At 44.6% G+C, this 16,253-nt stretch overlaps 1 protein-coding gene across 2 annotated transcripts in view; it reads right to left on the bottom strand.

Moving 5' to 3' along the window:
• Positions 1–505: 505 nt before the first annotated feature.
• Positions 506–16,253, bottom strand: part of CENPQ (centromere protein Q) — a 486,431-nt gene continuing 470,683 nt past the window's right edge. For both annotated transcript variants that reach the window (XM_069628870.1, XM_069628869.1), the window contains exon 10: positions 506–1,670. In XM_069628870.1, the coding sequence (XP_069484971.1) occupies positions 1,542–1,670 (129 nt within the window). In that variant the 3' untranslated portion in view covers positions 506–1,541. The remainder of the gene's footprint in view (positions 1,671–16,253) is intronic.

The raw sequence follows: 16,253 nt of genomic DNA, 5'->3' as shown, positions 1-16,253 counted from the left end.
AATGTTTAATTCAAAGCCTTGCATCTATCGCTTTTTATATTACTACACTCCAGAATTACATTTGTGTTACTATCAACCTTATCTTTTTACTTATACTCAAGTAGTTAATGCAGTAGACTAAATACTTTCGGGGTCATCACGAGTTGGGCGATAACCCTCAAGTATGCTACCTCACTTATAGGTGTGAATGGCCTTCCATCTCCCTGGTCATTTCATCGCTGTGGGGCATATATCATTGTCTAGGGCAAGCAAACAAATCCTAGCTGGGCCTCCTGCAATTCAGCCTCTCAGAATGATATCTCTGAGGTTGCTGCTGCATGTGTAGAGTGAAATCCACCCCATCCCTATATTCCCTCAGGTCCTACTGGTATGGGCTACTTTCTATGGAGGGCAGAGGGTGGCCTTGGGGGGGCCTGGCCCCCTTGCTAGAGCCGGGCCTGTTATATAGGTCCCTCACAGTCTATTTAACAGTCACATGTACAGATAAAAGAACCAAACAAACCAATCAGAAACATCATTTATTACAAAAGAAAAACATTGTAGTCAATTGAGTCTAAATTGTAACAGACAGCAAAAAAAAAAGATAAAAATCGGTTATTGTTTTGCAATTTTCCAGGAGGGTAGCAAACCCCACTTCCAATAGGGAATTCAGTGAGGCAAGCGGCTCTAGGAGAGTGGGGGCCTGCTGCTGACAGGGAGGAGTTGGAAGATTGTAAAAACCTAGGGAGGGGGCGTTGATAAGATAGCTCGCAATTCATAGATACCAACTGGAAGGAAAGGTCCCAAAACAAACAACAGCTGAATTTTCTAAATACTTTGACTAATTGGTTGAAGTCCTAACGTTTGGCACACTGACAATATCGATGTCAAATATATAGACTAGAAAAAATGTATTTACATAAGTATCTAGTAATCATTTTCCCATAGGTTGTGAACGATTAGTAACATTGCTAGTTATGGATGAAGAGGTATTATTGACCCTTTTTTAGAGAACAGTAAAGTTTTGAGGCTAGGATATTGGATGTACGTACATTTGCTGTGGGTGAATGATAATATCACACCGGTTTTAGTATTTGGTCACACTTCCACTAGCTGAGAGAAATCCACCATTAGAATAAGAAGCAAAACCAAATTCCTCCCGATTGTGCATGGTTAGGAATACTACTGGTTTTAGGATTCCAACTCTACTTCCATCAACTGAGAGGAATAGCACCAATGCAGGCTTTAGGAGATGGGCTTTCGCTGGCTGCGAGAGAATAACAATGTTGCTGGCTTTAAATAATGGTCAACTTGCCCACTTGGTGCGAGAGCCTGGCTGCATTTTACCAGGATACAAGGAAACAGCAAAAATGCCGTTTAAGGAATTGAGAGTGCTGGTTGCGAGAACATTTTACAAATGTCATTTATAACTGGGCTATATTCCTTGGGAACGTGAAAGTGTGGCAAAACGGTCAATGTTCCCAAGCAGTTGTGTGGATGGACATCAATTGTTTGGGTGGACAGGCAGTGTTCTTGCTGGTTGCAGGATTTGGCGCTATGACTCACAGAGCATCCACCTCTGCGAAGGCTTCTTCAACCAGTGCCTGCATATCCTGCATCGCTGTCAAGCTCCTTGCTGTGTCTAGATCCTGCAGTAGGGCCTTATGGTTTGGGATCTTCAGCACCTCGTCCTGGGGAGAGGGTAGAGCAACAACTGTATTCAAAAAGCACATCATTGATGAGAACATCACAAGCACAATCAAAGAAATTGCCAACTGATGCACAATAGATTTTACAAAGAGTGGAGCAAGCGAGGCAATGAAGGACAACTTAAAGGGAAAGATGGGTAAGCTAGGACTGGAGGAAGAATGACTAGGACAGTGATTGTAAAGACAGTGTACAAAATTTAAATTTGAGAAAAATCAGGGGAGGGAGAGTTAGGAATGGCTAACAGAGTGAAGTCAAGAGAAATTTGTGGAAGTAGAGCAGAAAGCAAATAGCAAAGGGGCAAGAAATGTAAATGGTAGGAATGATGGTGTAGATTGGTGAAAAATGGTTGGGGACAAAACAGGGGAAGTGGTTCATCGATCAAGAAAAGGAAATGCAGGCGACAATAGCGAGAAAGTGAAAAGGGAGAAACATCAAGGGAGGAATTCCATAGAGTGATCAAACACGTATTAGAGCTAAAAGGAGAGCAGGTACACAGCGGAAAGCAAGGGCATGGACAGAGTAGCAGAAGAAAGATTGACTAAAAAGAGGAGGAGACTTGAGAGAGAAAAGGGGTTGGACAAGAGTGTCCAAGTGGCAGGATAAGCGAGGGCAAGGCTCGGAGCCATATCAGTCTTGAAGACTTAAGAGAACGACAGTAGAAAAAAGCTACTAAGTAGGGGTGGGATAAGTGTGAATAGGTAGTTGACGTAGTTACAAGGACAAGTTGAGAGGATTCATGGGGAGAAGGCTGAGCTAAAGTGTGTCAAGGGACATGGTCAAGATAGACCAGATGAAGGAAGTAACAAGAGAGTAGAGTAGGAAGGACAGATAATGGGATGAGTACGATCAGGGAAGAATTGGGGGGTGTGGGGAGTGGTTAGAATTACAAACATGGTGAGCAGGAAAAAGTGAAATATTAGTGGTGGGACAGCATACATTTGTCCTTCCACACCAAAAGCCAACCACATAAATACTTATTATTAAAAATAAAATATTATTACAGAGATATTGCCATTTTGGCTAGCATGTATTTGTTGCAACTAAGGCCACATAAGTCTGTCCCTCAACCATTAAGAGCAGCCCATTCACATGTTCTCACAGGCCCTTAACCACAACCTCTGGTCCAGATTGCTGTCAAAACTGATTTTACGGAAGACTCAAATGTACCAACACCTAAGCCATGCCCCTGGAGTGTGGGTTTCAAAGGTTTCTCTAGTATACAAATCCAGGAGGTCTTTTGGAAGATTGTGGAACTTTAGCTTTGAGATGGTGCCGATGAATAAAGCTACAAACTAAACATGTCTAATGTTTGGCTATCGTCCAGTTTGCTCATTTAGTTATATGTCTATACAGGGATTTAGTGGGGCTAGAAGCCACTCCCGCACCCTGTACCAAACATGCAAAACTTCAAAAAGACCTAATCCCAAGAAGGCCCTGTATGGTTGCCCTTTCTGGCAAGACCAGCCCTGGCAGTGAGAGTCTAAAAACCACCTTTCAAATTACCACTTTCCTGTTCTGTAGTCTTCCCTCGCTCTCTCCTTTTCCACCCACGTATTAATAGATAATCAAGCAAATAGGTAGGGATTCAAAGAATAAACAAATTAAGTTTTAGTAGTGTAGGAACAGGTATTCAGCGCTTTCATTTGTTTGTTTTTCAGCTATCCCACTGTAAAGAAATCTGAGAAGGCTCCGAAAAAAATTGCACGATTACGACAGGTCTGCATACATGCTATTAAGTAAATATCCCTACAATGCTAATCAACACTTAATTGAGGGTATTGAACAAGATAATCAACTGGTTTGATTCCTATGTGGTCAAATAAGCTGTATGATGTTGGGAAGCTTTTCAAATAAACATACACCAGTGAAATACACAACCGTTGATGACTTCTTGGATTCTTTGAAAATGAGGTTCCACTGCTACATGGATGATTATTAGCTTTTCTTTAAAAAGAAAAGCTAACTCAACGTGGGCAATGCACATCTTTAGATAATGTTTGAGTCTATTAAGAGCTGGAAACAAGAGAACTGGTCGACCTTAAACAGCAGAAGTAGGGTGGGCTACCTTTCATCAAGCGTTTCAAGTGAGAGGTGGACCCACCCCTATACCATGCCCCCAAATCCCTATACACTTGATTGAACCACTATACATTTAATGTCCCCCAAAAAGAAATGCATATACATTTTATATTAACTGTATAAGAACCCTGCTGTAGTGTATATAACATTTGATAGAGATGTATCTGAACACCTATACATTGAATTGAACCCCAATACATTTGATGATCCCCCGAAACATTTTATATACATTTGATAAGAACCCCAATGGATTTGATATAAAAATACAACTTTGGGAGCACACCGACAGTTTGAATGGGTCTGTGCGCTAAGCAGGTGTACATCTATGGGCGCCTCTAAGGCTATGATGCTATCAGGGGTGTGGATCTCACAATCCGGATATAAAGCTGTTACTGTAGGCCTTGAAAATACATGCACTCTTCAGACCTTTAAGGGCTAGCCAGAGTGGTGTCAAGAAAACTAGAATTATAAACAGCTACAGTTACAAGTAGAAAACCGCTCCGGCAGCCTCAGCAAGCCCGATGAGTTATTTAGCTTATTGCCTTAGGAGAAGATGCAAGAGTCTTGATGCAATAGACGACTCACAGGCTTTGATGGCAAACCGTGAAGATCGGTAGATGAAAGAGAACAGATCTACACTTTCTGTGGGCAGTCAACCGCCTCTCATAGCTGCGGTCATGGGCAGTCTGTTGGTGATGTCATTCAAAACACTCAGGCGAGTGCAGCAGAAGATATGACTAATTTGCAAATGGCTACCGGTGTCGACACAGTGGTTCTCAGGCAGCCCATAGGTGTGGATCCTGTGCCATCATGTTTAGATATGCAAACTGGTACAATGGAGTCTGCAGACAATGGGTACGAGTCCATGATCATGCATAATTAATTTATGTATGTATGTATGTATTGTGCATTTGTAGGCGCTTATACAGTAAGTCAATTCTGTTTCAAAGCGCCCACAGGAAAATGGGGAGGGAACATGGGATTGAAAACAATAAATATAGTAGAAGATACAGACAAACCTACTATGCCTTGTGAGTATTCATAATGTTCAAATGCAGTGAGGGGAGGGGAGGTGGTGGTGGTGGTGGGGGTAAGTGCTGGAATGTCAGTGATCTTGGGTGAGCATCAGATGAAGTGCATAGGATGGTAAGTGCTATGTATTCTGGAGTCACATTGGGTAGAAAGTGCAAACCAATAGGATTGTGGCCGGTGAGTGCCGAGCCAAGTGCTGCGAAGTAGACAGAGGCTGGGGCGATTGGGTATGGGAGGCCAGGTCCCCGAGGGATGTATAAGGGCCATGGCCACTAATCACAGCGACTGTCCGATTAGCAAAAGAGGGAAGGAGGAGGTCAAGAGGAAAGACCCAAGGAGCTTCCAGCATTTGAGGACATCTTGCTCAAGACTAAGAGGAAGGGGGAGGCTGTTCCATAATAGGAAACCAGCTGAGGAAAGTGATCGGCCTCAGGCCCTCTGTTTAGCGAAACGCTTTACACACAGAGAGCTTTTGCCAGAGGACCACAGAGGTCTAGAGTGAGTATTTAGTAAGAGAAAGTTGCAGATAGCATGGTCACAGGGCCAAGACAGCCTTATGGATGATGCAGAGGGATTTGAATTAAATCCATGCCGCAACCGGGAAACAGTGAAGAAATTTTAGGGCAGGAGAGATGCGGTCCCTGGGCTTAAACCCAAGGAGAAATCTTGCTGCCCTATTCTGGATTAGCTGGAGGAGTCGTAGAGTCGAAGAAGGAAGATTCAGGAGACGGCTATTGCAGTAGTCAAGCCTAGAGAGAACCAGGGACCATTGAGCTTCTGGGGGAAGTGAGAAAGGGAAGAATTACTTTGAGAAGGAAGAGTTGCAAGTGGGACTTCTTACCAATGCCCTGAGTATGAGGGAGGAAGGAGAGAGAGAGGTCTAAGGTTTCTGGCTTCAGTAGAAGGAGCAGGGGGACAGCCCATAGAGGATGGTCAGAGTGAGGGGGGGGGGAGAGGGAGAAGGGGTCCTAATGGGAATGATCTCAGTCTTGCTGGAATTGAGGCAGAGATCGTTGGAAGTACACCAGGACTGGATGGTAGATAGGCAGTCAGGGATGATCGAATATGCAAGAGGGTTAGCAGGAAGTTTGAAAAAGAGTTGTGTGTTGTCTGTATAGCACTGGAAGTTGGAGGAGGAAATGAGGAGTGACAGCTGAACAACGTAAGTGCTGAAGAGCCAGGGGCAGAGGTGTAAGCCCTGTGGGACACCAGAGGTGGAGAAGTTCATGAGAAGGTGCCCAAAATGACTTGTGAGAAGCTTTTGGTTAGGAAGGAGGTGAGGTAGTCCAGTGCCCGCTCTGAGATACCAAGGGTATCATAGAGGTGTTTTATGAAGATAGAATGGCTAACCATATCGAAGGCAGAGCAGAGATCAAGTAGAATGAGGACAGCAAGAGAGTTAGCGTCCAGAGGTGCGGCGATTGACCCAGACGCACAGAACATTTGTGGAATGCAGAAGGACGTAGATCATTTATATCAGACATCGTGTCAGCCGGTGGGTATATTTCTAAAGCAAACACTTGTACCTTTTACGGGTGCGACACCTAACCCCGAGTTAAAGCCATGCGTTTCTCTTTTTGCCTACAGCTGGTAGCAATGACGGGAGCCAGGTTGTAGCAGACACTGTCAATATTTACTGTGTTTGCTGCTCAAATCAAATTGAAAACCTGGGGAATCTCAATAAATTACTGTGTAAGCAATTTTTGTAAATGGAGAAATCCAAAATAAAATTGATGAATATATAGTGTTAAAGACAATGTGGTCAAAAGAGCTAATACCTGGGATGATATCCTAGCCAATCAGGGCTTCACAGCCATACTGGTGAAAATGTGTTTAACACACTTTCACAAATGGTACGCCGGGCATAAAATTGAAGATCTGCAGCAGGAGGCTCATGAATGTGTGGAGATAACCCATACAGATAAATGGTTACGTTAAATATGCTACATGTTTAGCCCTAACAGTCTTGTAAAAATGATGCATCTAATACAGCCGTCAACCCAGCTGGGGTTGTGAAAGGGGCAGAACAATGAGTGTCTAAAACGTTGTGTGCTATGCAAGTGGCAAATAAGCCCCTCTTCAAAATGAAGCAGTGCAGACGGGGTGTCCGCTGTGTCTTAGAAGTATAATTGAACAAACGGTTCACAAGTGGGGCATAAAGTGTATTTAAGCCATTACAACAGAGAAAGCTGCATGGTGGCCCGTAAACTAACCTATGACGATTGAGAATATAGATCATTTACATGTGCATGTACATTATTTGCAGGAAATAAAAAATTAACACCTGTTGGGAAGCTGCGAATTTAATGTGAAACCCGCCAGTGGATGTGTACAGCAATTAATGTTGGCTTTACTCCCTCAGGGTCAGTCACTTCTCCAAGCAACGAGTTGGTGGTAGATCTCTCTCTTCGGCAGGGGCCTCCCTCTGGAGCAGCCTTCCTGCCTCCCTGAAACTTGAGGAGAACCATTTCCGGGTCCGGAAGCACCTCAAAACCTTCCTCTTTGCTTCTGCCTTCACTCCCCCTCTCCCCTGTTGATTTTCCTGACAGATACTGCACTGGATACCTGGCCTCCCTTCTGATCTTGGGAACAGGCCCACCAGTTGCCCACCTGCACTGCCTCCCTGACAACCCCTGCACCTGGGGACTGTTTTCTGTATCCTTACAGTCCCCCTACCAGCACTTATGTTCTGCACTTACTGTACACTTGCCACCTGCTGGCTGTTTTTATTTATCTTTTTTATTGTACTATCCCTTGTATTGCACTCCCCCCCCTCTCGATTCCCCCCCGCACTTTTCCCTTTCCCGTTCCCATGCACTTGCGCAATCTGAATGACACCTGGCCTAGAAGGATCGTTGTCTGTCTTCCCTTTGTTCCCCCTGCCTTGCCTGGTCACGCCTTGAAACACTTCTGTATAGGCGCGTTATAAATGCCATATCATATATCATATCATTTAGGCAGTATATCCCCAAGGATGTTGTGTTACCTGTAAACACCACTGTGGGCATACAAATGTGAATTTAACAATGTTCTATTGCATAAATATGTTCCAAAAGCTGCCACCTTACAATGGACATATGCTGGCGAAATAGCTACAAAGGGAATTTCGACAATTTAAGGCTACCTGAGGCTACCTATGGACGTTTCATTGAAGCTGGCAATGTACGACATGCAACATTTCCCAGCCGTTAAAGGATATTGGCTGTTTGATAGGGAGCTTTATGAATTTCTATCAGCCACTGCTATACTGTGTATGTTTGCTCATTGATGCGGATAACAGCACAGTGTGCATGACGTAATTGATCATACTGCAGATTTTGCAGCCCGATTGATAACTGTCCAGCAGCATACAACCCCAGACCTTCAATGTGAATAAACATCTGGTGGTGTAAATACGAATACAAATCTGATGTAAATGCCAATAAAAATCTGTTTGTAAAATGTAGTTGTGTCTTTATGTCCAACGGCTCATGGGGTGAACATATTCTACGTAAAGCTGTCCTAAATATATTACGATGAAGTTGTGGAGTTGGTAGGTGTGGAGGTGTTGAGGGTTTGTATCATAAACAGAATTGATGGTGAGAAAGTGTCAAGGAGCACTGTCAAGGCATGGCTTTCGGCTCAGGAGTACTACGCGTTACAGAAGCCAGACCGAAAACATTTTAAATGATGAATGACCGTGGTATCGAATATCGATCAACAATGGCAGTCTAATCTTATGGATATGAGCCAGTTGCAGAGAGACAATAATGGCTTCCGATATATTCTAGCCATCATTGAAATACATTCAAAATACGCCTATTTTGAGGCTTTAAAAGACAAGACGGCACCCAGAGCAGTGATGGGTTTTGAATGCATTTTTAACAGCGTGCTTGTACTGTGATGAATCCAATGGAATCATCCTGGATTAACTGGCGGCAACCTCCTCTCATGTGGCATGGGGACGGCAGCCGCTACCGGATCATGAACCTGGGGGCGGCTATATGAGGGAGGATCACATGGTAGGGATGATGTTATAGCTTCATAGGATGAGGCGAGGTGTCCCCCATTTCCCCAAGAACAAAACTCCCTGTTGCCCAAGACCATGATGACTTGTTGCCATGCCTCGGTTTCCTCCCATAGGAAGGGTGGAGAAACCTTTTTCCAACACCTTATAGGCCAAACCTCCATCCCTGACCTAAAGAATAAAAGCTCAAAAAAATATCCATTTCTGTTGTAGATTTCCTTCAGGTAGAATTGATCTTCCATATAGACTCATTAAGAAATACCTTTTCAGAATCATGCATCAGAAACCATCAACAGGCTTTCATTCCCACAACCACCTAAATCCTCAGATAATATCAGTGGACTTCAACTCCCATAACCTCTCAAGTACTGAGTCGAGGAACATGAAGGAACTGATATGGAACAGGAAACGTGATTGTGATGCTGGGAATGCCTTATAGAGGGGCAGGGCCTCCTGTTCTTGTCCTACCACTTCGCTGTGTGTGTTTTCTTTGTTTTCTGCCACTGAAGTCCTGCCTGGACCTCTGCCAGTGCAGCTCTTCATTTTATCTTTTGGTGAACAACACCCATGGGATACCCTTCTGGCACCCATGGGTAGGGGTACACCCTTGTACCCCTTATGTGTGTTTTTGGACACTTGTGTGTTGCCCACAGAGCAGGGTATGGGCTGGTGGCAGCTACATGATGATTTAGCAGTGGCTCTGAGTGTCCTCCATTTTTGGGATACCCAGACTCTGCCATAGGAATCAATTGATTCCTACACAAAGGCAAGATGGCCACTGTGACCTCTTGGTTTCTATTGCCTTTCACTTTTTTCCACAAACTCCTGGGAAGCCCCGACTCTGCCCCTTCCTCCTGAGTGGCTGTTGGGTGGAAACGCTATATATATATATATATGTCTCAGTTCCCTTTCCTCCTGAAAGGCTGTTGGGTGGAAATACCATATATAGCTCCGGGGCTGCCTCCTGTCACACTGACTGGAGCTTTCCCAGGGGCTTTGTGTTGCAGGTACACCCTAGGGGTGGGACCTGTATGGAAGGAGTCTGATGTGAACTCACATTATCTGTTGTGGGTGTCTGGTTTCTGTGTGTGTGACACAATGAATAGAGGGCCCTGACTGAAACTGACATGAATGCAGTGTAGTGTGCTGAAAGGCTGGGTACTTGCCCCAATCCACATTCTTTGTTATGGGTGCCTGGGTGGATTGAATGGCCTGAATGCCAGTGAGCCTGATTGGCTGCATGCCTGCATTAATGCCCTTCTGCGTGATTGACTGACTGAGCCTGGCTCAGCCAGAGTGAATGGGAACAGATGTGTATATTTGGGAACCTCTCACTTACCAATAGGTTCAGAAGCTGAAGCAAGAAGTTGTTGTTCCTTTAAGCCCAGCTGGAAAAGTCTGCTGCTGCAATTTCTTAACTGCAATCCGAAAGCTTTCGTGTCTCCCAAGGACTGATCCAGAGAGGACCTGAAAAGAGGCCTCTCCCTGAGCTACGAGGGACCATTGTGCAACCTGCTGCTCTTCATCAAAGTATCCTGGAAGCCAGTCCTCTGTGCCTACGGTCCGGAAAAGGGGTCTTCGAAGTCCTGAAAAGGAGTGCCAGGACATCTTCAGTTGGGGAACTCCATTGGTGTTGCTCAGGGTCTGGTGAATCGTTTTGTGATCCCTGGAAGCCTTTGCAGTCGACGACCCAGAAGAGGGGTACCCTGGCATAGTGCTGCTGGACACTAGGAGCTGCAAAGGTCCCATACTGTCTAAGAACATTTCAAAGGCCATCCTTGCCATCATCACTGACCACCGTTTCCCCTCTGAGAGTCCAGAGTTGCTGGTTGCAGAGGAAGGTCCACCAGTGGGTTTCTGGCCACGAGAAGCTAACAAAGACGTCCCAAGGGTCCAGACTTGGTGACGGTCTGAGGTCCACTCCAGTGGTCGAGTCCAGCTCCCCAGAAGCCATCCAGAGATCCGTGCTGTAGCTGCAGCTGCCAAAGCACCAAAAGCCAGACAACGCGCAAATCCAAGACCCGACACCGAAAGTGACCAATGCTCCCGTTGCTGCCAGTAGTCATCGAAATGTCCCAGGGGTCGTACTAATCTGCCAAGATTTAAGCATCCCACAGCAAGTTTCATCTTCCCCAAGACTTCTACAGTCAGAGAAATCGTCGACCAAAGGAGGGCACTGTGAAAAGCCAAACTGCTGCACTCCAGAAAGACTGGTTCCATTCTTCTCGCAGACTCAACATCCCAGTGGGTCCTCCTTCCAAGGGGGGGTCCATCTTCGGAGGAAATCATCGAATAAAATTGTAAAAAACTCTTGCACTTCGCCTGCCAAGGCACCAAAGGTACTGTGACAAGGAAGAGCATCTTCGAGCCTCAGGAGTCGTCCGGGGGTCCCAGATCAGTCTTGGACCACGTTCTCTTGTGGCCTCTGAGGTACTTTGGGGTGGTAGACCTTTTAAAAAAAAGCAGAAGGTTATTGAACATTATTGGACTGGGCTGTAAAAGACAAGATAAATTACTCCTTAACATTTCAATTACAGGTTGCCCAAGTGGGGGGATCTTCACACAGAATTGTATATCAAGTCTAAAGAAAGCATTCTGCCACTGTTCACAATTAAAATGCCTTGCTTTCCCATTCTATGCTGATACACCTCACTTAAGAATCCACATGCCTATTTAAAACGGTGTGCAGTTAGTGCATCTATTACTGAATTTAAGTATTGTGTGGTACCAGAGTGTACATATTTGCCATTTTTTGAATAAGTATTTCCAAGTACAAAGTGTTATTATTTAAATGTATATATATTACTGAATCTTACTTTATATAAAGAAACTGTGTTATCACCTAACAGTGTGTAGACATTCCTTTGGGGATTCACTGTACTTAAGAACCCGCCCGGATCACCTCCTGAAAGCTTAAGCCTGGCTGCTCGTCCATTGCTACCAAATTGAGAGCCTTGGCTGGGGTGTTCTGTTCTTTTACCCTACCATATAGAGGGCAGAAGTGCAGATACCCACCCTCCAATCTTTACAGTGATGAACGTACTAGTCATGGGAGGGAAACACCTGTGCACAGGACCTCGCACCTAGAGACGGAGCTCAGGAGAAGGCGTGATATCTCCAGGGAAAGTGGACTGAGGCTGGAGGCACAATTCGGTGCACAGAAGCTGGAGGCACAAGTCAGCGTGCAGAAGCTGGATGTGCAAACTGGTGCGGCGAGGTGAAAGGGCTCGCCGGTAGAGAAGAAGGAAAAATGTGGTATGAGTGAGGCAGACATGGAGACGCCAGGAACCGCGAGAGAGTCCCTGGGCATCCGGCAGCCAAGAGAAGCACCAGCTTTCTTACCGGTAATCAGACAGTAGCCAGCGTACAGGAGATATTGGATAGTGAAAAACCAGCAGCAAAGGTACGCCGCATAAACACAAGGAACCCTGGAAACGCTACAGTACACCAGTGAGTCTGCCAAAGCAGAGTGGGGTCCCTGGGGTGTTTTGGCGACTGCGCTGAAGAGGAATAGAAGTCCAGGAGGTGACTAAAGTGAAACACCAAGACGATTGTGCATGAATAATAAAAGGCAGAAGAGTTGTGAACATTATCAGATTGCGGAAAGCAAAGTAAAACCGGCAGAAGGTTTTTGAATATTGTGAGATTACAGAAAGCAAAGTGAAAACGAAGATTGTGTATCAAGTAGATATACCGAGGCAAGGAGAATGGTACCTTTTACTTGGGTAATAAATAAAAGTCCAGAGTGCAAAGTCATGGCAGAGGAGTACACCAGGCAAATTGAAAACTTGAAATTGAAGTATCAAGCAGAAACAGTGTTTGTGTTAAAAGAAGGAACTTTCGTTTCAAGAGAACTTACAAGACTGAACTGTGTTCGTTTAACAAGATTGTTGTGGGCCAAGGGAGGCGTAAAGAACTGTTGGTTCGCAAATACATTTTTGACATTTGTGAAGAATCCAGGGGAAGGGAATTACCATCTGGAATTAAGGTCTTTTACACTTTGGAGAAAATTTACGTTGAAGCCATTCTACTTTCATTTAAGAAAACCTTGTAGCAAGTACCAGGTTATAGACCCTTGTCTCTGTTATTTTGTTTTAGTGTCAGGGTCCGGATAGAATGTTTTGGACACAAGGACGGCTTTTGATTTATCACATCCTGACAAAGACAGATCCTTAGTTTTGGTTTTTAGGTAGGGAAATTGCTCTTTAGAATAGGGTCAGAGAGGCATTTTTCCAACCCTTTCAATTTAAATAAAGGTCCATAACCAAAACATGACAGCTTTGTTTCCGGCTTTCATTTCTGACCCTTCAGAGTATCCATTATACTACAGAGGTAATGAGTTTCTAAATAAACCGCTACAAATCCTTCTAAAACACAGGATATACCATTTCCTAACATTCCAAACTTAAAGCCTCTATTTTATAACATTTTATACAAAACTTTAAAACATGTACCTGGCATTTCTTTGCAGCTACAAACACTGGTAAGAGGGATCATGTGCAGATTTTGAAACTTGAGGACATCTTTACAAAGGGCTATGAGAAGAACTAGAGCAATGAGATTTTTATCATAGATGGAGTGGATCTCCGGGAAGGTCTTTACATATGCAGACAAAAAGATTACTTAGGGAAAGCAGTCCAACTTGTTTTTTAGGGAGGAGATCCAAAAAGTCAGCAAAGACCAACACAGAATTTATAGACTACAAAAAGTCATAACTAGTAAAGGACTAGCAAGCAATATCTAGTGAAATGGCAGGGGTGGCCTGTGAAATTCAACAGTTGGGTGGACTCCAGCTCCCTAGAGACCACGGGTGCACCTTGAAACACCATTTGATGTATAGGCGCATTATAAATACCCAATAAAATATAATAAATTTAGAAAATAGCAGGAATGCCAGAGTCTATACCTTTTTACATTATGCTCCCAAGCAACACATCTGCAGATACACTCCCAGAGAACAAACTATCCAACTTCCCCCATGAGGTATTTCCCTGGGCAGGGAAATACTTCCTAGAATAGGGATAGTGATACATTTTCCAACCTCTTGTTGCAATAAAATTTGATGGCCAAAACCACGAGTCCTCTGTATCCGCGTCTCATTCCGGGCTCCTCACAATATCAACCATACCAGAGTCTGGTGACACAAAGTTACATCTAGACCCGCACCGGAGGAACATTTTTCTCCAGGGGCCGGACATGTCCGGGAGGTTTTCAAAAACAGGGAAGACATTGTAAAATACTTCGAACCGTGCAAAACGTTGGAAGTAGAGAACCGCAGGACAATGGCCAAGCTGATATTAATGGGGGTGGGGGGTTTACAGTTTACGGATTTATAGCAATGCAGTGGAGCATGAAAGGGTGGTGGATAGCCATGCGCCATTACTTAGAACCTCGCTGATGAGCGGCAACAACAATATTGTGAACATTCAATACAGCAAACCCGACTACGTCCCCATGTGTAAAAAAATATTTTGAAATCAACATTCAGATAAGAGACCATGAAGGGCAGTTTGTATGATATAAATATGGAACGATCTGTCTGAAGTTGCACTTCCGACTGCTGCGGGTCAAGGACTAATTAAATAATGTTTCAATGGCAGTGGTGAAGAACTATAGGGACCGCAGTGCCTATATGCAATATTATAGGGCCCAGGCCGATTACGGCTATCAGCAATACTTTAGTAGGAGCCCCGTAATGTATGGAGCTGGGCTCTGCGGTATCGTTCGAAGTCTCTTTAGATGAGCAATGCCCTTCCTAGACTGCTGCTTCGAATTAGCTAAACCACACGTGAAAACTGCTGTCACTAGTATTGCAAAAGATGTCGTGGGAAGTTGCCAATCGTCTCGCCTAACAGAAAAAGAAGGGGCAGGTGCGATCAGGCTTCATTTATAGACCTTGGAAGAGGTCCACATCATATCTGTGTCCCTCCAAAACCCATAAAGAGAAGAAGCTCAAGGTCCCGACGCAGACATCAAACTAAGAAGTGTGTTATCCCTAAACACACGAGGGCAGTGATATCTTCTGAAGAATAAAGTCCTTCTTACTTGGTTCCTCTGAGGAGTTTGTGAAAAAAAAAATAAATCAGAGCTTGGTCTCTTTAGCGTAGCACTGACCCAAACCAGCACGGAGAACCATTTATTCATGGAGGTGTCACCCCTGGCAGCCACATCGCCGCTAGCCCCCATAGAATCCTTTGTATCTGGGTCAAGCAACATGTATCTGGATTTGAGTGACACATTGCTGCATCTAACGTCTTGCAAAAAAACAAATGCCGACAGCACCACTGTCGCGGCTGGCACACGAGTGGCTACGATCGCATTCCCCATAGTCACAATGTTCAACCATGTGGACATAGTACTGGATGATCGAATGACATGACAAAGTGATAATATGTACACCTACAGTGCCTGTATATAGAGCATATGAATGTATGGGCCAGATGCCTTGGAAAACCAGCTCTCGACTGGTCTGTTTTTACCGAGACACTGCAGGGCACTCCTACGCCACTGCTCTGAATGATGACAACACGGGTTTCCTGAAGAGAGCCCGCCATGACACTCTCAGTAGAACAATTTATTTAATGGAACCCTTACATTCAGACCTTTTCTTTCAGGATAAACTGTTGATCAACGGCATGGACCTTAAAGTGAAACTAAACAGAAACACGGACACATTCTCCCTCATCAGCGCGAATGCCGAACAAGCTAGTCATCATATCGGCTAGTTTGTTTGTGAAACATGTGAGTGTCTCCCCAATCGTTACACTAGCATATGCAGAGGCATTACAAATATCTAACATGAAGTATCAGTTGAGGGGGTAGCCCTTAACATCTTTAGCATTACTACAAGTAGCAAGGGTACCAAGCAAGACAACCTGTTCAGGGGGGTGGGGGAGACTCCCAAAAATAATCATCACAGGGACTGTTGAAACAGCATCGCTCACAGGTACACATGCTCAAAATCCCTTGGACTTCAAACACCAACATGAACAATGCAGCGTTGCATAAGGATGGTGTCTTGATCCCAGCCAAAGCATATGCACCTAACTTTGGACTTCCAAACATAATCGGGGAGTACATTGGGATGGTTTCTATGCATGATGCGGCAGTTGCATTACCACGCAATGACTACGCCCACGGTTACACGCGACTGGCCTACAATTAAAGACCTGAAAACACATCAGGACATTTCAACCTATACAGGAGTGAGAACTTATGAGCCGATACAAAGTTTGAAGGAAATCTAGGAGGTACGCACTTGCTTCTGGAGTGGAGCGTTGTTGATCGTGATCTCGAGATCGATAGTCTACAGATAAAAGGATTCTTAAGTAACAATAGACATGCCAGGAAAACATTTTACGGTGTGTATTCCAGTGATGCATGCCCCGCGCAAATACCCCACAGTCGCCCTGTTAACCTGTTAGTGAACACTGATCCGCAAGCCCAG

The sequence above is a fragment of the Ambystoma mexicanum genome, chromosome 12 (genome assembly GCF_040938575.1).
Source record: "Ambystoma mexicanum isolate Mex_15411 chromosome 12, UKY_AmexF1_1, whole genome shotgun sequence".
In the NCBI taxonomy this organism is placed as follows: Eukaryota; Metazoa; Chordata; class Amphibia; order Caudata; family Ambystomatidae; genus Ambystoma; species Ambystoma mexicanum.
Note: the sequence above shows the minus strand (reverse complement) of the source record. Positions and strands in the feature narration are given on the sequence as shown.